Here is a 20,794-nt window from a genome sequence, read left to right as displayed (position 1 = left end):
ATGTTTCGAAAAAATAATTTAGCTCAAATAAAAAACTTTATACAATTGCAAATGTCTCTCCAATTTTATTTCGTATCAATTTCATTATTAAAATATCTTAGCTGTAAAACCCAAAGATATACTTTTAAACTGCATTGGAAAATACACGGAAGAATGTTAACAACTTTAGATATATTCAGCACCTATTTCAGAGACAACAGATCAAGAATGATGCCAAGTTTGTATTACCAAGAGTCACTCACTTAGAGGTGCTGCGAAAGGGCTTCAACAGGTGTAGGCTATGGTGATACTTTCCCTTCTGGATTTTCTCATCCTGAATTTGCATATAGGAATGCATTCGGTCATCAAGCGACAGCCCTTCCATCCGGCCTGCTGTCTCCAAAGCATTATCGCACGACTCCCTCTTTCATTCAAAAAGATGGAGGGAACAAGAGAAAATAATTAATAGCGCAATTATATCTTGGGCAGCCTGAAGCCATTGCCTTGGCCTCTGTCACAAACTCCACTCTCTAGGCACCAATCCCAACTCCTCTCGAGACACTGTCCAAGGCTAAACCAGATCGATCGCAACCTTGGCATCCTATTTGACTCAGAACTGAGCCTCAGATCTTAAATCGCCTCCATCACAGAAACCAACTTCCACCTCTGTAATAATGTCTATTTCCGTCCCAACTTAAGCCCATCTGCTGCGGAACCATTATCCAGAACAGTTACTTCCAGACCTGACTATTTAAATGCACCTCTGGATTGCCTTCCATCTTAAACATTCCATAAACTTCAGCTCATCCAAAGTTCTGCTGTCCATCTCCTGACTGGCACCCTCCCATTCATTCGCTGCTTTTATCTACATCAGTTCCCAATCCTGCATCACCTGGATTTTAAAATTCACAACTGTGTGCTCATATCCCCTTCCTAATCTTTTCAGCCTCCTCCAACAATGCAACTCTAAGATCTTTGCACTCCTCCAATTCTGATTTCTTGCGCATTTCCAATTTCTACCTTCTCTCCACTGCTGATTGTCCCTTCAGCCGTCAAGGCCTCAAGATCTGAAATTCCACTCATAAAAATCCCCAGCTCTGCCTCTCACTGCCTCCCTGATGTTCCTTATAGCAAACATCTTCAACCAAGTATTTTGCTTCCAGTCCCAACATCTCATTTTATGACTCCACATCAAACTTTATCTGGAAATGCTCCTTTTAAAGAACTTGGAATGTTGTACAACATTAAAGGCACTGTCTAGATCCAATTTGTTTTTGTTGGCGTTAAGCAGAATACACTGCCCTCCACTACCATAGGGGAGGTGACCTTGAACATCTGAATCTAATCAGCTGGTTTTGGTACAAATCTGTAAGGCAAAAAAATCAGTTTATTTGGTGACACAAAGATCCCGAGAATACTGGTTTATCCAACTCAATTTCAGTTCTTCGAAATCAGATGTCAAGCTTTGTCTAATTAAGATGTTGGAAGGGGGAGAAAGGAGGGAGGGAGGGAAGAGAAGGAAGAGAGGGAATATAAGGGAAAAGAACAGGAAGTATGAGATAGTGAGCAAAAACCAAAAGTCAATATAGGGTAAAGGAGAAAAGGACATTCCAGTTATTTTGTTTGGATTCTAATTTTCTAAGTTACATAACTAAAAATGCTTAAGTTAGATAAAACAGGCCACAAATAGAATTTTAGAATTTAGTGAACACATTTTTTTCCTACAGGACTCTAAACTCACATGGTCAGGTTGAAATGGGCATTGTATAGAAATAGTCACTCTTATGTGATTTTCCTAAAATGGCCAATAATTAATCAATGGATGGACTCATTGACCAACTAAAGATGATGAGCAGGCTCTTGAAGCTACAGGGCCAATAAAAGCCCCTCCAGCTTGAAAGTAGCAGCAGGATGCCCAGGCAGGTAAGTGAGTGAGAGGGGGGAACATCCTAAAACGGAGGTATCCTCTCCCGAAACTTCTCAGATTTAAAATGAAAATAACCTTTTCAGTCAGGCCACCACTATGGAAGAGGTAAGAATGGAGGGGTGCAAAGGCAGAGATGGAATCCAGCTCTGAAATTGGCCTGGGATCAAAATGGAGCTGGAGAACCAGAACGTGATGCTTTTTTTTAGCATCCACTCTATTCCCTGCCCAGTTGAAAGCTAAACCTCCTACCCTAGTTCTTGCTTTCCCTTTGACACAAATGCGGCAAAAGCAATTAACAGGTGTTTGGATCTCACTTGTGTGACCTATAAATATGATGATGGATAATCAAACCACTAACTATCCTGCATTTCCTATTACTGATATTAAACAATCACTGAGAACACACATTGTAACATCTGAAAAGCAATATGACATTTTGAGTTATCTTGAAATTGCACAAATTGCTTTTGATGCTTTCCTATGATGCAATCCAAGTTTCTACTTCTACTTAAAACCTTGCCGCACAAGTGGAAATACACAATTCTGTGGTATTTGTCACACAGCTGGATCTATGTCGTAACCTGATAGTAAAAGCTCTAATATCAGTGGGTGAACAACTCATTGCTCTATTGACCCAATCAAAATAAATTCTATATTTTCCACTATGAGTTAACAAGGAGGGAAAGAAAGGAAAGAAAGACTTGCATGTACATAATGCTTGTCATGACTGCCAAACATCCCAAATCTCTTTATAGCCAATGAATATTATTATAGTCACTATTAAAATGCTGGGAATACAGCACGGTCCAATAACAACATTGTGATAATGACGAGACAATCCGTATTTTGAGTTGCTGAATAGTGGCCAGGACATCAGAGTTAACTCATCTGCTCTTTTTTGAAGTAGTGCCAAGACATATTTCATGCCTAAGACCCATGAAAGGGATAAGACCTCAGTTAACATCCCATTTGAAAGATGGAATCTTCAATCGCGCAGCATTACCTCAGTACTGCATAGGAGTGTCTGCCTTGATTTTTGTGCTCAAGTAATGGAGTGGGTGCTGTACCCAGAACTTTATTGCTCAAGAAATGATAGCTCCAATTAAATCGTGGCTGACACCAAATGGGGAAAAAAAGGGAAAACAATTCCAGTAATATTTTATTGCTGGAAAAAAAAACATTTTTTGTCAAAGCTTTCAGTCTTGCACTTGTCAAGACAATTCACAAGAATGCCAATGTAAAGGTAACAACAGATCTATATTGTATGAGAACGAAGTGCAGGTTGGGTGGCAAGTCGTCACTGATTGGTAGCAGCATTGATACGGAGATGCATCAGTTGATGGTGACTGGCAGTTAACTGTCAAGCATTATTTGAAATTTAAACCAGGCAGATTGATCGATTGGTCAGACACTGCCTCAAGGAATGAACCAGCAAATGGCTGACACTTATTTTGACTAGCTGAAATATTCACAATGCATGTACACGTTTTACTGTCTACAAAGAACAGGACCCCGTGTGTTAACATATGTAGCCTTCAGTACAAGCAAAGACATCACATTGCGAGCCTGACTGACAATTGGTTGTCAGCATAATTCTTAACATGCTGAGGATTATTCAGCAAATGTTGGCCAATTGCTGACTCATATCAAATGCTGAACAGTGCTTTTTAGTTTCGCAAGCACAACTAATATTTTGTACAAGTCAGGAGAAACTAACGTTCAGGCTAACAGATAGGAATACCAACACAGCATTGTTCAAAGAACAGAAGTAAAATAAATCACCAATCAAAATCAAGATGTTTTTAGCATCATGGCTACATCTTGCTTTTTATTATTGATTGAAATATTCTGGCTTAATAACAAATATTGCTCATGTCCTGGTTAATTGGATTTCTTTGACGGGGTGTTGCAGGGATGCGGAGAAAGAGTTGAAACTTGCTGCAGAATATCAAGGTCAAAAACTGTTTTCTTCCTGTATCAGAATGATTTACAAGTGTTTTCTGTTTGGAGCAGAATTAAGTAAAGATAACGGAATGAACTCCTTCAAGGTTAAGATGCTAAAGTCCTATATCTGAGCATTTTAACAATATTGATGGTGAGTTAGTGTAAATCAATAACCTTGACTTAACCCACCTGGTGGAAGAAGGGTGGTTTTATGTTTTATCCATTTTATCCTAGCATACTCCTTCCAGTAGATTTTAATCTCCACTGAAGTAAACATCAGGAGGATGTAGAATGGGTGCATGATTTGAACCATTCATTCACACTTGGCAGGTTAGGCTGAAAAGAAACTGGGGTGATTGTTTAAGTTCCTTAAGACATCTATAGACTTGAGATTTATTTTACTCCAATTAGTCCAATTTACTGAACAACCTAGTTTATACAGCTATTCTGAAAGAGGTTAAAAAAATCCAGGGCTATTGTTCAAAAAGCAAAGACATTTTTCAAATATCATGAGATGCTCATTTGTTTGTTAATTAGCACAATTAAATATATTAACTACTCATTCATCTCAATACTGTTGGTGCAATACTGTTTTGGGCAATTTGGTGCCCTGGTTGATTGCAATACAGTGACAGGACTTCAGAAGTAATTCACTGCTTATAAAGCACTTTGGGAAATTTGTTTCTTATTTGCAGTGAAACACATCTCTTCCATAGAAGCTTTCCCTCTGTCCTAGACATGATTGAACAACACATTTGCAACTATCTGAACTAGTTGTCAGTAAATTACAAATCTAAATGTTTTATGCCAATAAATCAAGATGGCACTGGAGTGAGGTGACTTTTAGCAAACTGTGCCCAGCATACCTCAGAATTCTACCTTTCACTCTCATTCTATGCTTCCAAAACTTTATTCTAACTCTTTTACCTATCTCATATCGAGCTGATCTTTCTCTGCACCCTAACAACGACTGTAACTCTACATTCTGCACATTCTCCTTTCCTTTTCACAATAACTTCATTGCAGTGTTAATGTTAGCCTACTTGTGACACTAATAAATAAACTTTAAAACTTTTCCCCATGTATGGTATGCCTTGTCTGTATAGTGCGCAAGAATGAATAGTTTTCATTGTATACCAATACCTGTGACAATAATAAATCAAATCAAAAAACAATGTCGCTTTAAATCCAAGATGCCTTTTTGCGCAACTCTAGCCTACCTAGAATACACAATGGCCCAGATTTTTGCGGTAAGCAGTGAATGAATAGTGTTCATCATTCATACAAACTTATGAAATAGCATTCCCTCGAACCTGCGCTAATCTGGTTAACCTCAACTCCACATTCCCCCCATCTCAAAAATCCATCTATTTTTGCCTTAAAAATATTCAAAAGACTCTTCCACCATCTTTTAAGGAACAGAGTTCCACAGATTCACGAAGCTCATGAGAAAAAATTATCCAAATCTGTCTTAAACGGGAGACCCCATTTTTTTTTAAAGAAACAGCGGCCCCTCATTCATTCTCCCACAAAAGTAAACATCCTTTCCACATCTACCTTGTCAAAGTCTCTCATGATCTTGTATGCTTCAATTAACTTTTATGCTGTTTACTCCTCTGAACATCAGCTGATACAAGCCTAGCCTATCAACCATACCTCATAAGACAACCTGCCCATTCCAAGCATGAGTCCAATTGCTTCCAACGCATTTACAACTCTCCTGTGCAAGGTGAACCAATATTGTACACACTACTCCACCACTTAAATAATTGAAGCATAACCTCCCTACTTACACATTCAATTCCTCTCGCAATACACAATAACATTCTATTAGCTTTCCTAATTCATTTTCATCATTATTAATAATTCTATTAGCTTGCCTAATTATCTAATGCACTAGGACACCCAGATCCCTCTACAGCTCAGAGCTTTGCAATCTCTCAACATGAAGATAATATGCTTTTTTTTATTATTTCTGCCAAACTGGGCAACTTCACATTTTCCCACATTGTACTCAATTTGCCAGATTTTTATCCAATTGCTTGGCCTATCTATACCTCTTTGTAGCCTTCTATGTCCCTTTGCAATTGGTTTGTGTCATCAGCCAATTTAGCAACCATATCTTTTGTTCCTTCATCTAAAATAATTTGAGGATCCTGATACCGGTGGCACACCACATACTACATCTTGCCAGTCAGAAAAAGACCCATTCACAGCTGTCCTCTTGTTTCCTGTTAGTTAGCCAGCCTTCTAGCCATTTCAGTGTGTTAGCCAAACTCCATAAGTTTTTATTTTACACAATAACCTTCAAAAGGCACCTTGTCAAATGCCTTCTGGAAATCCAAGTACATCCACTGGTTGGTTCCCCTTTATTCACAGCAAATGTTACTCCTTCAATAAATTCTGATAAATCGGTTTTACATAATTTCCCTTCACAAAATCAGGTTGACTCCACCAAAGTGCCTTATAATTTTCTAAATGCCCTATCAATAACATCTTTAATAATAGTTTCTAACATTTTCCCTGTGAAAGGCTGGTAGCTTCTTGCTTTCTGCCACCCCCTCCCTTTTTGAAAAAAGGAGTTACATTTGCTATCTTCCAATCTAATGGGATCTTCTCTGAGTCGGGGAAATTTTGGAAAATGAAAAGCAATGCATCACTACCTCACTAGTCACTTTCTTTAAGTCTCCAAGATGAAGTCCATCAGGGGCCAAGGATTTGTCAGCTCACAGTTCCAACAATTTACTCAGTAACATTTCCTTGGCGATTGTAATTTTCTTCCATTTCCTGAATTACAGCTATTTCTGGGATTTACATGGTGAAGACATGGTCAGTTCATTTGCTATCTTTTTATTTTCCATTATTAATTACTCAAACTCACTTTGCATGAAAACAAAACTCACTTTGTTAACTGTTTTCTTTTTTAAATAGCTACAGGAACTATTACTCTATTTATACTTCTAGCTAGCTAGAATACACAGACTTTCAAGGACTTATGCATTGCAAATTGTGATGACTTGAAATCCAAAACAACATGCTGCCCTCAATAGAGGATCCAAGGCTTTAGAGGATAGAGCAAACATTATACATCTCCTTAACCAATGACTGAACATTCCCAACTGAGGCAGAAACTTTGGAATAGGAAATCTATATTAGAACAGTTAATTCAGTGTCAAATCATGCGGAAAAAGTAAACTAAAGCAAAGCAAAGATGGTGTTGAGAGATAAGAGACAAAGAAAAAATAACTATTTATTTTAAATAATAATTAAAAACTGAAGAAATGAGACTCCACATTTGTAATTATCAATGCCTAATAGGGTGATTTCATCAATTAAGACTGTTTTGGCTGTTGCTTTCCAGGTTTCAAAAAAAAATCATGTACTTAAATTAACAAATCCTGTCTTTTTCTGGCAAGCTTAGTGTAAATATCCCACCTTCACCAATTGCCATGCATTTGAATACCAAGTCTCTCAGCACGATATCATTATAGTAAAGCTATTGGAAAAGCAGGGAAGTAAACTCCAATTTTCTAGCTTCTATATTTTACTGCATATGAACAGTCAGCAGAAGTTGCAGTCTGATTCACACCTAAAGATGAATGCGAATAGCTTTACTGTTACTTTTGCCTTAGAATCAGGGACATTAACAGCACAAATAAGACTTTCTTTTGACACAAGTTAATGGTAAAGGGTGTAAATTTATATATGGTGATGGAGACTTGATCTGAGCTGGTTGATTGTTGGCTACGGATAGATAAATATTTGGGTACAGCTGCTCCAGTAAACAGATGCTCATTTATTTAATTTTAAACAGTATGCAAAACCATTCAAGTACAATGCTGAAGTCAATTACAAAAAGTAAAGAATCTAAACATTTGAAAAAAGAATAAAAATTAGGACATAGGGAAAGAATGGCAAAATAAGACTAAAGACTTCAGGTAGTTCACGAATTGGCCACATTTTGCACAATGAATTATGCATCTTTGGATATAATTGCAGCCCACAAGAGAGAGCTGGTCCACCCTGAAACTCCACCTGGCCCATATACTCACTGTTCAAAATAACAACAAGTGGAAGTGACAGACTTACAATGACCTACTCCTTCAATCCCTGTTCAGCACCAACAAGCCTATCAGCATTCAATCTGGCAGAGAAACATTCTGTGATTAAAAGAGCAATGGCCATTGCAAAGGTGAGTGGCTTCTCTTTCTCCCCAATGCCCCCAACAGCCATATTGCATTCTCTATGTCTTTGACCGTGTACCTTCCAACCTTCCAGCACAGGTGCTGGCTACCTAAAGGAGCATGGGTCAAGTTAGCAGACCAAGCCAGAGAAGCCATGAGGAACTGCAGATGCAGTAACAGTGCCTTCCTGACTTCTTGTGCACGTAACTAGTTTCAGAAAGAATGGAGTGAAGAAGCACTAGGTGCTTTCCCAGCCATCCCAAATTGTTCCTCAGTAATAATCATCTGGTACCATCATCCCAGTACCAAAGAAAAGCCATACTGCGTGCCTTAATGCCTATCACCTAATGGCTCTGACATCCATCATTATGAAGTGCTTTGAAAGGTTAGTCATGATACAAATCAATTCCTGCCTCCCAGACTGCCTGGATCCACTGCAGTTTGCCTATCGCTGTAACAGGTCCACAGCAGACACCATCTCCCTGTCTCTACACTCAACCCTGAAACTTCTAGATGACAAAGATGCCTATGTCAGACTCCTATTCATCAACTACAGTTCAGTCTTTAATACCATTATTCCTATGAGACTCATCTTCAAACTTCATGGCTTGGGGCTCAGCTCCTCCGTCCGAAACTGAATCCTAGACATCCTAACCCATAGATCGCAGTAAGGTTAGGCAACAACACCTCCCCCATGGTCATCCTCAACACTGGTGCCCCACAAGGCTGTGTTCTCAGCCCCCTACTATACTCCTTATACACTTTTGACTGTATGGCCGAATTTCCCTCCAACTCAATTTTCTAGTTTGCCGATGACACCACCACTGTGAATCGGATCTTAAACAACGATGAGACAGAGAACAGGAATGAGATAGAGAATCTGGTGAGCCAATGTGATGACAATAATTTCTCTCTCAATGTCAACAAAACAAAGGAGCTAGTCATCAACTTCAAGAAGCATGGTGAAGGGCATGCTCTGTCTACATCGATGCAGATAAAGTAGAAAGGATCGACAGCTTCAAGATTCTGGGTGTCCAGATCACCAACCTGTCCTAGTCCCTCCATGTGGATGCTATCATTAAGAATGCCCACCAATGCCTCTGCTTTCTCAGGAGACTATGGAAATTCAGCATGTCTGCTACAGCTCTCACCAATTTCTACAGATGCATCATAGAAAGCATTCTTTCCGGTTGTACTACAGCTTGATCTGGCTTCTGCTCTGTCCAAGACCGCAAGACACTACAAAGGGTCATGAACAGAGCCCAGTTCATCACTCAAACCAGCCTCCCATCCACTGACACTGTCTACACTTCCCATTACCTCGGAAAAGCAGCCAGCGTAATTAAGGACCCAACACAGCCTAGACGTACTCTCCTCTACCTTCTTCAGTTGACAAAAAGATACAAAAGTCTGAGGACACATCCTAACTGACTCAAAATCAGCTTCTTCCCTGCTGCCATCAGACATTTGAATGGACCTACCTTACATTAAGTTGATCTTTCTCTACACCCAACTATGACTGTAACACTGCATTCTCTCCTTTACCTCCCTATGTACGGTATGCTTTGTACAGCATGCAAGAAAGAGTACTTTTCACTGTATACTAATACATGTGATAATAATAAATCAAATCAAGATATATCCAAACCTCCCAGGCAGGGAGACTGCACGCGAGAGAGAGAGCGGGCAGAAAAGAAAGACACAGCAAGTGAGCACACAGGAGACCGAGCTTTGTATTTTTACTATACCTATTACCATTCTTTGGCTTTTGCACCATGAAATCTTTTGTCTTTTAATCTCTCTTGCCCTCCACTCTTTCACACACCTTCCATTTTGTTCTTCCTTCCTTCCCCCTGACTGGCTTCAAAACTTGTAAATTTCTATTTTCCTTTTCTTCCGGAAATGTTAATTCTGTTTCTCTCTACAGATGCTACCTGACCTGCTGAGTAATGTCAGTATTTTATGTTTTTCTTTCACTTTTCCAGGATCTGCAATAGCTTACTTTTGAATGAGTGCCCCATTTCCTGTCAATCTGCCAGCCTTGTATCCATGCTGCCATTGTCCCTTTTATTCCATGGGCTTCAACATTGCTGACAAGTCTATTTTGTGGCTCTTCATCAAAGTTTTTTGAAAATACATGACATAATATCAACACATTAACCTCATCAAAAAAATCAAGTTAGTTAAAAATGGTTTTCCTTTCACAAATGGTAGCTGAATTTCTTTAATTAATCAAAGCTCATCTTAGTGACTATTAATTTTGGCCCAGACTATCATTTCCAAATGCTTTCCCACCTTTTACGTTAAATTTACTGCCTACAGTTGCAGGTTTTCCCTCAAACCCTTTTCTGAACAGAAGTGCAACATTTTTAATTCTCCAGTCCTTTTGTACCAACCCCACAATTAAAGAGGACAGGGGGATCCTCTGTGATTTCCACACTTACTTCCCCCAACATTCTTAGATGCCTCCCATTTGGTACAGTATTAGGTGAATGTTCCCAATAGTTTGGCAGAGTTTTATTGAAAGCGATGTCTATAACATTCTTCAAAATGATGAATAATTGCCAATTTGATTTGCTGGTAGTAACTTTTATCCAAAGTCAGAATGTTGTAATTTCAAGAACCTCTGAAAGCCTTAGTTAAGATGATGCGTCAGATACTACAAGTTATGTTGCATTTTTATCAATGCCACCTTTGTCAAAATGTTGAACTCAACCCTTGTCTACTTATTCAGATAGATGTAATGGGTCCAATTATTATTTTTTTCATCCAAAGAAGAGCAGAGAATTCTCAGACCATGATGAATAGGCATCCTTCAACCAATTCTACCAAAGCCAAATAGCTCAAAGCTATTTTTGAGACTGTGTGCAAATTCTGTCATAGCAATACATTAGCCTTGGCTCAGTAATATAGCATTCTTGCCATAGGATTTGAAAACATAATCCAGACCAACAATCCAGTGTAATTCTAAGGAAGAGCAATACTATCAGAGGAGCTGTCTTTGTCACATTGTCCTAACATAAAGGAAAGTTTCTAACTCAAAGTGCAAATTACAGAAATTTCTGCCCTATGAACCGATCTGTTCAAAATCATAATGTTAAATATAAATTCAGAAACTTTTTGTGTGACCAGCACTGAGTGCAGAAGTTTGAAAAGAGAAGGGAGTTTGGTAAGGTGGGGAGGGCAGCATTCCTTTATTTTTCTACCTTGTAGGCATTGGCTTCTGTTGTTCTACAGAAGAACTGGTGGTGAGTATTTGGTAAATATCCAGTGGTGAGTATTTGGTAAATATCCAGTAAGTGGCCAAGGCCTATTTACAGAAGGTTTAAATTTATCCTGCAGTTTGTGATAAGGTTAGTTAATATCTAAAAGAAAATAAATAACTGAAAATAATTAAGTAATTAATTAAGGATCATAAATATGGCAGAACAGGTGATGTATCAAGGCTGCAGCATGTAGGAGCTCATGGATACTGGTTTTATCTAAAGTAAGCATGTCTGCAGTACGTATTTGCGGCTTGCAGAACTTTGCTTCAGAGACACTGAACTTACTTGAACGCATTGTTTCAGGAGACAGTCACACCCGTTGGGTAAAATCTTCTAGTTTGGAAAATGATCAGGGACAGGAGGGTGTAACTGCAGCTGAGGCAGATAAGGGGACCCAGAGGGCAGGAGTGAGTGCCACTGCAATTGTTCAACAGGTCTGAAATTCTTTCAGCTTGTTTGAACGAGTGTCGGAGCTGCAGGATGGATAAGCTGACTAACCATGGCACTGTGGGATGGGGGAAGCATTTAAGGTGGTAATGGTCGCAGGGAACAATATAGTGAGGGAGATTGACACTGTTCTCTGTGGCAAGGAACGAAAGTCCTATGTTGCCTGCCCAATGCAAGGAGTCAGGACACTTGCTCTGAGCTGGAAAGGAACTTGCAGTGAGGGGGGAGGATTCAGTTGTGGTCCATGTGCATACCAACGACATAGATAGGAAGGGGAAAGAGGTTCTGCATCAAGAATTTGAGGAGCTAGGCACTAAATTAAACAAAAGAGACTCCAAATTTATAATCTCTAGATTATTACCTGAGCCATGTGCAAATTGGCAAAGAGTACGTGAGAGATGAATATGTGGCTCAAAACTGGAATGGGAGAAATGGGTTTTGGTTTATGAGGCACTTGCATCAGTACAGGGGAGAGTGGGGGCTGTACCATTGGGGCAGCCTACATCTCAGGTGTGCTGGGACCAATGTTCTTGCAAATTGAATAACTAAGGAAGTAGAGAAGGTTTTAAACTAAATAGAGGGATGGTTCTGGAGAGGGGATATTTAGACTTTCAAAGCAAAAGGGTATGGCAGCATTACAAGGCAGCTATTTAGGTAATGATATATAGAGTGTAACAGGAAGGGACAGAGTGTACAACCATGAAAATAAAACAACAAATAGAGTTAAAAGGGGAATAAATGGTAACAAAGTGGTAATAATGGCTCTTTACTTAAAACCACCTAGCATTCAGAACAAAATAAATGAACTAATGGCACAAATTGAGGTGAATGGTAATCTCATAGCCATTACAGAGGCGGGGTTACAAGGAAATCAAAGCTAGGAACTGAATATTTAAGGGTACGTGACTTTCCGTAAGGACAGGCGGGAAAGAAAGGGTGGTGGGGTATCTTTATTAGTATGGGATGGAGTAAGTAAGATAGCAAGAAATGATCTTGGATTGAAAGATGTAGACCCATATGAGTGGAGGCAAGAAATAACAAGGGGAAGAAGACACTGGTTGGCGTAGTCTATATTGTAGAACAGATAATAAATCAAGAGATAAATGGCGGGGCAGGCTCGAAGGGCTAGATGGCCTACTCCTGCTCCTATTTCTTATGTTCTTATAACAGGACATATTAAAAATAGACAATACTATAATCATGGGTGACATTACACTTCATGCAGATGGGAAAAATCAAATTGGCAGAAGCAGCCATAGGGAAGGATTCATTCAGTGTATTTGGGACAGTTTCCCAGAGTAATATAAGAACATAAGAACATAAGAAATAGGAGCAGGAGTAGGCCATCTAGCCCTTCGAGCCTGCCCCGCCATTCAATAAGATCATGGCTGATCTGTCGTGGCTCAGTTCCACATTCCCGCCCTCTCCCCATAACCCTTAATCCCCTCTCTGATCAAAAACCCATCAACCCGCGTCTTAAAAATATTTAGCGAGGCAGCCTCCACCACTTCAACGGGCAGAGAATTCCAGAGATTCACCACCCTTTGAGTGAAGAAGTTCCTCCTCAACTCCGTTCTAAACCGCCTCCCCTTTATCTTGAGGCTGTGCCCCCTAGTCCTACTGTCTTTTTTGAGCGGGAAGAGTCTCTCCACCTCTATCCTATCCATCCCATTCATCATCTTATACGTCTCAATGAGATCTCCCCTCATTCTTCTAAACTCCGAGTACAAGCCTAGTTTATTCAGCCTCTCCTCATAGCTCAACCCCCTCAACTCCGGTATCAGCCTAGTAAACCTCCTCTGCACTCCCTCCAAGGCCAAAATATCTTTGCGCAGGTGCGGCGCCCAAAACTGCACACAGTACTCCAGCTGCGGCCTCACCAATGCCCTATACAGCTGCAGCAAGACCTCCCTACTTTTATATTCAATCCCCCTCGCTATGAAGGCCAGCATCCCATTCACCTTCCTGACCACCTGCTGCACCTGCAAGCTGGGTTTTTGCGACTCATGCACAAGGACCCCGAGGTCCCTCTGCACCGTCGCCTGCTGCAGTTTTTCGCCACGTAAGTAATAGTCCTTCCTACCATTATTCCTACCAAAGTGGACCACGTCACACTTGCCAACATTAAATTCCATTTGCCATTTCCTGGCCCATTCGCCCAGCCTATCTAGATCCTTCTGCAGACTCTCCACACCCTCCGCACAATTTGCCATTCCCCCATACTTGGTGTCATCAGCAAATTTCGACACCCTACACTCGGTTCCCTCCTCCAGATCATCTATATAAATGGTAAATAGCTGAGGCCCCAGCACCGACCCCTGGGGCACTCCACTAGTCACCATCCGCCAATCCGAATAGCACCCGTTGACCCCCACTCTCTGCCTCCTATTTGACAACCAATCCTCTATCCACGCTAACACCCTACCCCCAACTCCACGTCCCTCGACCTTCTGCAATAACCTCTTGTGAGGTACTTTGTCAAACGCCTTCTGAAAATCCAGAAAGACCACATCCACCGGCTCTCCTCTATCCACCGCCCTAGACACATCCTCATAGAACTCCAGTAAATTTGTCAGACACGACTTCCCTTTAATGAAACCATGCTGCGTCCGCTCTATCAAGCAATTGCCTTCAAGATGCCTCGCAATTTCCTCCTTAATGACGGATTCTAACATTTTACCTACCACAGACGTTAAACTAACCGGCCTATAATTCCCTGCCTTTTGCCTGGCACCCTTCTTAAACAACGGCGTAACATTAGCCGTTTTCCAATCTTCCGGCACTTCCCCGGAATCCAGCGACGTCTGGAAAATAACCACCAAGGCATCCACTAACACCTCCGCCATTTCTTTCAGAACCCTCGGATGCATTCCATCCGGTCCTGGGGACTTGTCCACAATCAGCCCCTGCAGTCTGTCGAGCACCGCCTCTCTAGTAACAGTAATGTCGTTAAGACCCTCCAGTCCTACCACCTTTCCATCACTAACACCCAGCAAATTATTCACGTCCTCCTCCGTGAAGACAGAAACAAAAGTTATTCAATACCTTAGCCATATCCCCATCCCCTACCACTAGGTCCCCTTTCTCATCCTCTAAAGGACCAACGTTCACCCTAGCCAGCCTCTTCCTTTTTATATATTTATAAAAACTCTTGCTATCCTTTTTTATATTAAGCGCTAGCCCAGCTTCATAGTTTCTCCTACCCTTCTTTATCAACTTCTTTGTCAATCTTTGTTGACATTTAAACCTCTCCCAATCCTCTTCTCGCCCACTACTCTTAGCTACTCTAAATTCCTCCGCTTTTAATTTAACACTTTCCTTCACCTCCTTCGTTATCCACGGCTTATTACCTCTCCTCCTACGGTCCTTTTTGACCATCGGAATAAATTTCCGCTGAGCACCAAGAAAGATCTCCTTAAAGATCCTCCACTGCTCCTCAGCAGACCCTCCCTCCAACGCGCTCCCCCAGTCAACATTCGCCAATTCTTCTCTCATCCTACCGTACTCCCCTCTATTCAAACAAAGTACGCGTGTCCGGGAACCCACTTTGTCCTCCTCCATCTGCACCAGAAACTCCACCATACAATGATCACTCTCCCCAAGAGGATCCTTCACCGCAAGGTCCCTAATTCTACCCGCCTCATTACATAGCACGAGATCCAAGATAGCTCTCTCCCTCGTCGGCTCCAACACGCACTGTTCAAGGAAACTATCCCGGCAGCATTCCAAGAACTCCTCCTCGAGCCCACCGCGTCCAACATGGGTCGGCCAATCAATATGTAGATTGAAATCCCCCATAATTACGGCTGTCCCATTCCTGCACGCCGCACTTATTTGCGCGTTAACAGCCCGCCCCACCTCCAGATCATTATTCGGGGGCCTATAGACGACACCCACCAGCGTCTTCCTCCCTTTGCTGTTCCTAATCTCCACCCACAACAATTCCACTTTCTGCTCCTTGGCTCCAATATCATCCCTTGCTATCACCTTGATGCTATCCTTAATCAGCAGAGCTACGCCCCCCCCCTTTTCCCTCCTGCCTATCCTTCCTAAACACTTGATAGCCCTGTACATTCAGCTCCCAGTCCCTGTCACCTTGCAGCCACGTCTCTGTAATGGCCACCAGATCGTATCCATTTGTGTCTGCGCCACCAGCTCATCCACTTTATTCCGAATGCTTCGTGCATTCAGATACAGTGCCTTCATCCCAGCCTTCACCTGGACCCTATCTGCCGTAACGCCACCAACCATACTCACGCCCCCTACTCCCTCTATTATTGGGACATCCTCGGCCTCTTCCCTTACCTGTACCCTATCCTTAACTTTAGACCTCGTAACGCCACCTACCCTCGCACCCTCCCCCCCCAATTAGTTTAAAGCCCTGTCTACAGTCCTCTTTACTCGATTCGCCAGCACTCTGGTCCCAGCACGGTTCAGACCAACCCCATCCCGCCCGAACAGGTCCCACCTACCCCAATACTGGTGCCAATGCCCCATAAATTATGTTGCAGATCTAGCCAGAGGCCAGATGATTTTGCATCTGATAATGTGTAATAAACAGGCAGATTTAATAAGCAATCTCAGAATACAAGATCCCCTACAGAACAGTGACTTTAACATGGCAGAATTTAGCATTCAGATTGAAACTCGAGTCAGAAGCAACTGTGCAAGACTTAAATATGGGTAATTATAAAGAAATGAAGGCAGAGTTGGCTGGAATGGACTGGGAAAGGAGTTTAGCAGGAAAGATGGCTGATTAGTGTCATGGATCAGCCCAGCAACTGGTAAAGACCTGCCTAGCATAAATCACAAAAAGCTAGCAGTCAAGTTCAGCAGATAATTCAGAAGGCAAATGGAATGTTAGCCTTTACTTCAAAGGGAATGGGGTATCAAAATAGGGAAGTCTTGCTAAAAAAGGGAAGTCGATACAAGGTCATAGTTAGACCATATCAAAAAACTTTGTTTTGGTCCCCTTGTTTAAGGCAAAATATACTAGCATTGGTTGTAGTCTGGAGAAGGTTCACGCAGTTGATCCTTGGTAAGGAGGGATTTTCTAATGAGGAGAGATTAAGTAGGTTGGGCCTGAACTCATAGGAGTTTAGAAGAATGAAAGGTGACCTTATTGATACATATGAGATTCTCAGAGACATTGACAGGGTAAATGTTGAGAGGTTGTTTCCCCTTGTGGGAGAGTCTAAGACCTGATGGTATATCTCAGAGTAAGACTGATGAGGAGAAATTTCTTCTCTCTGATATAGTGGATCTGTGGAATTATTTACCACAGAAAACTGTAGATGCTGGGCCATTCAGTATATTCAAGGCTGATATAGACAGATTTTTAATTAGGAATCAAGGGTTATGGAGATAAGGCAAGAAAACGTCGCTGAGGATTATATCAGTAGTATGATCTAATTGAATGGCAGAGCATACTGAATGGATTGAGTGGCCTACTTCTGCTCCTACATTCTACGGTTTTACCTTGCATTCCTGTCATCTTTCTTTGAACAGTTACCTGTGTAGCAACATCCCAATCCACCAAATGTAATTGTTTCTTATCAGCATTATAAACTCTTAAAGCTCTAAATTCTATCAACTGTAACATTTTAGATGCTGCCTTACATTTGTAATTACACTAGCAATTGTAGCTGGAAAAAAATATTTACTACTCAACCATTAATCAAAAATACATTGTACATATCCAACATAGGCCATTCAATTTATTCAAGGCTGGGTTAAATTTGACACAGACAAGGGAGTCAAGGGTTATGGGGTAGATGGGAAATTGGAGTAGGTGGGAAATTGGAGTTGAGACCACAATTACAGCAGCTGTGATGGTATTAAATGGTGAAACAGGCCTGAAGGGCTGAATGGCCTACTCCTGCCCTTAAATCTCATGGTCCTATGATCGGATGCGCTTGGTACAGCACATTCTCTAATACTCAAAACAAAGCATACAGATAACTGCTACTGTATTAGTTGGCTAAAGTACAGAAAACAAAGTATTTCTGAACCATTGCTATATTCAGGGGTTAGTGCAAGGATCACTGCTCCTCTTTATCCCTGATTGGATTTAGCTCTGCGGCACTCTATCAAAATCTGCACATGACACAAAAGTAGGCAAGCGTGGTCAACTATGAAGTGCCTTCAAGAGGATGTATACACGTTAAAAGCTTGGGCAGATAAAGGGAGGACCAAATCTTAATGCAGAAAATACATTTTAAGCAGAAGGACACAGACACAGAAAAACAATTAAAAGTTTGAAAGAGGACATTTTAGGGGTTCAGACAGACAAATCTTTACAAGTGGGGTGAAGAGTTGGTTATGCTTTCAAAAAAAAATTCCAGACTTTAATTGGGCAAAGAATACATAAATAAGTCACAGCACTAAACCTTTACAGAATCAAAGACTTGGGCAAAATGCCATATTTGGATAACAAACTTTAGGGTTTCATGGTTGAAAAGGCGCAGAAGAGACTTAGTAAGATGACATGATTGATGACTCTTAATTATAGGTGGGGGGGGGAAATTGGAGCATTTTTCACAAGAACTGAAAAAGTTGAGGTAAGAGCTAACAAAGATTCTAGTAAATAAAAGGAACACTTAAAGGGGAGGTTGAGATAAATTACAAGTCAATAACATACTGAATCACAAAAACAACAGACAGGGGTTAGGGCCTTTTTAAAATACAAGTGTTGTTAGGGCGGGGATACCACATCAGAAAAGGTGATGGAAACAGAATTATGAAGCAATTAAAACTTATAGAGAAACGGGCTACGTGGATTGTCCAAGAGCTAATGCCAGTCCATTGGGCCAAATAGCCAAAGCTCCATGTCTTTATGGAACATGCATTGACATTGAGTCTTGTCTTTGCTTGGAGAAAATTCTATAGCTTCTTAAGTTCTGTTATAATAAAATTATTCAGCTGATTTCTTATCATGAGCTTCTTTACCCACACAACAGTGGAAATGTGGAACTTGCTACTACGGAGTGATTTAAATGTATGGTGTTGTTTAAGAAGAGGCTAAATAAGCATGTGAGGGAAAAGAGAACAGAGGAATATGCTCAGAGACACTTGAATGAAGAAGAATGAGAGGTATCTTGAACATAAATGGCAGCCAGGCCTAGTTTGGCCAAATGACCTGTTTCTGAGGTGCATATTCTCTGCAATTTTAATAAGGCCATTCCATGTCAAAAATCAGCAAGTTGCAGTTCACACACACAACAGCAATAAAACCTCTATATATAGGAAAACAAAAGAGTCTAACCTGGGTTTCCATTTGTTCTTTACAGTTTTCCAAGTGCTGGGAATTTCTATTTCCTGATTTACACACAGGCTTGGAGATTGCATATTCTGTTCCAACGTCAATGTCCCTCATGTTTTGAAATCAGGCCAAGATTTGAAGTGTTTTCGCTTTTGAGTAGATATAAAGAAAAACAATTAAAAATTAAAACTCTAGTCAAAAAAATAGACATGCTTGAAAACAAAGAAAAGGCTTCACCAACTCATGCTCTTGGGCTCCGGGTCCAAGTTCCATCACAGTAGATGGTGGAATTTGAATTCAATATATTAAAAAATCTGGATTTAAGAATTTACTGATGACCATGACACCATTGTCGCTTGTCAAAAAACCCATCTGCTTCACTCACGTCCTTTAGAGAAGGAAATCTGCTGTCCTTACGTGGTCTGGCCTACATGTGACTCCAGAGGCACAGTAATGAGGTTGACTCTCAACTGCCCTCTGACCAAGAACAACTAGGAATGAGCAATAAATCCTGGCAAACCACTGAAGCCCATGTCCCATGAATGAATAAAAGAAAGACTTGGCAGCATAGTCTGAAGAATAAGTCATTCGATATCTCAAGTCTTAAATCCTTCCTCATGACGACATGCCAAACAGCAACTGTTTTCTAAGTAAACAGATTGCTCTTTGCTCGTTCTGGCACAGAAGGTAAGGTGCAGCTCTAGCATGGTCATTTCAAGGGTAGCATTTTGTGAATACAAACAATAAAATTTATTTTCATTGTCAATCTTCTTCCTCACACTGAAGGGTAACCTAGATTTCACTACAATTTTGTTGTTCTTTTAATATTGTTTAATAACAATAAACTATTCCATTCTTTTGTAACTCAACAGTACTTTCAAGTTTTTAAATTATTGAATTGCTGGGCTACCCATTACCCATTCTGCGGCTTTGGGTCTGCCCTCGTATACAGTGTTCATTATTCTCAGCACTGCCTTCTAAATGCAGAATAAGCTTGCACTAGAGCAAAATGAGTACAATATAGCACATTAAAATGCAAAATATTTAACTGGGATTTCCGTAACACGCATATGTGCTAGGGTGCTTAACCTTCTGTCATATTGCATTCCTGCTAAAATGATTACATGGATAACAAAAGCCAGTTCATGATTAAACCAGTTTTTGACAGGTTTATTCAGCAACCACTCGCATCACTACTCAACCTCTTTAATATTAGCTCCTTTTGCCAGAAAGGAGCATGGGAAACACAAAATCTTACGACACAGGAAGAGGTTATTCAACTCATTGTGTTTATGCCAGCTGTGATGTTGATGTACCTTTAAGAAGTGTTTTTTTAATCATGCTCTTTGCAGTCATAAGCAAACTTTTTCAATTTGTTTTTCTCATTGTTGCCAGGCTGTCTATAAGTCTTTTTATTGCTACTTAAATAGGGGTTTGTTTATTTTTACTGGGACATTTGTGACTCTGCAGTGTCAGGAGAAAAACTGGTTGGCAGGTCAAGTGAGTTTTTTTTCGTTTTCAGTTTGGAGCTACAGTTTTGAGATTTTAGTGATTAAGCTGAAAAGAAATCCTCTCTCCCTGGTTTTCGAAATTCTGCTGGTCACCTGAAAGCAAGGTCTTACCTTTCTGAAGGGGGAAAACCAGCCATTGCCGGCTTGCCAAGTCTCCCCAGTGTTTCGGGAATCTGTCCTGAGTCTATCCAGAGAACTGCAGACTTCATCCAATCCAGTATCATGTGAGCATTAGTCTTCACTGCTTTAAACCTGTGAATGGGGTCTTTCGTCTA

General features: G+C 40.7%; 1 protein-coding gene across 2 annotated transcripts in view; it reads right to left on the bottom strand.

Annotated features, from left to right (window-relative positions):
- Positions 1–20,794, bottom strand: part of LOC145341034 (ATP-binding cassette sub-family C member 5-like) — a 121,341-nt gene that overhangs the window by 99,087 nt on the left and 1,460 nt on the right. The window contains exons 2-4 of one of the 2 annotated variants that reach the window (XM_080185755.1): positions 20,631–20,791; positions 19,012–19,157; positions 243–403 (exon numbers count right to left, since the gene is read on the bottom strand). In XM_080185755.1, coding sequence (XP_080041881.1) covers positions 243–403; positions 19,012–19,122 — 272 coding nt within the window. In that variant the 5' untranslated portion in view covers positions 19,123–19,157; positions 20,631–20,791. The remainder of the gene's footprint in view (positions 1–242; positions 404–19,011; positions 19,158–20,630; positions 20,792–20,794) is intronic. The other variant, XM_080185754.1, reaches the window with a different exon arrangement.

Source organism: Carcharhinus amblyrhynchos, chromosome 3 (genome assembly GCF_965287045.1).
Source record: "Carcharhinus amblyrhynchos chromosome 3, sCarAmb.v2.hapA, whole genome shotgun sequence".
In the NCBI taxonomy this organism is placed as follows: Eukaryota; Metazoa; Chordata; class Chondrichthyes; order Carcharhiniformes; family Carcharhinidae; genus Carcharhinus; species Carcharhinus amblyrhynchos.
The sequence above is the reverse complement of the archived record's forward strand: the minus strand, read 5'-3'. Positions and strand labels throughout refer to the sequence as shown.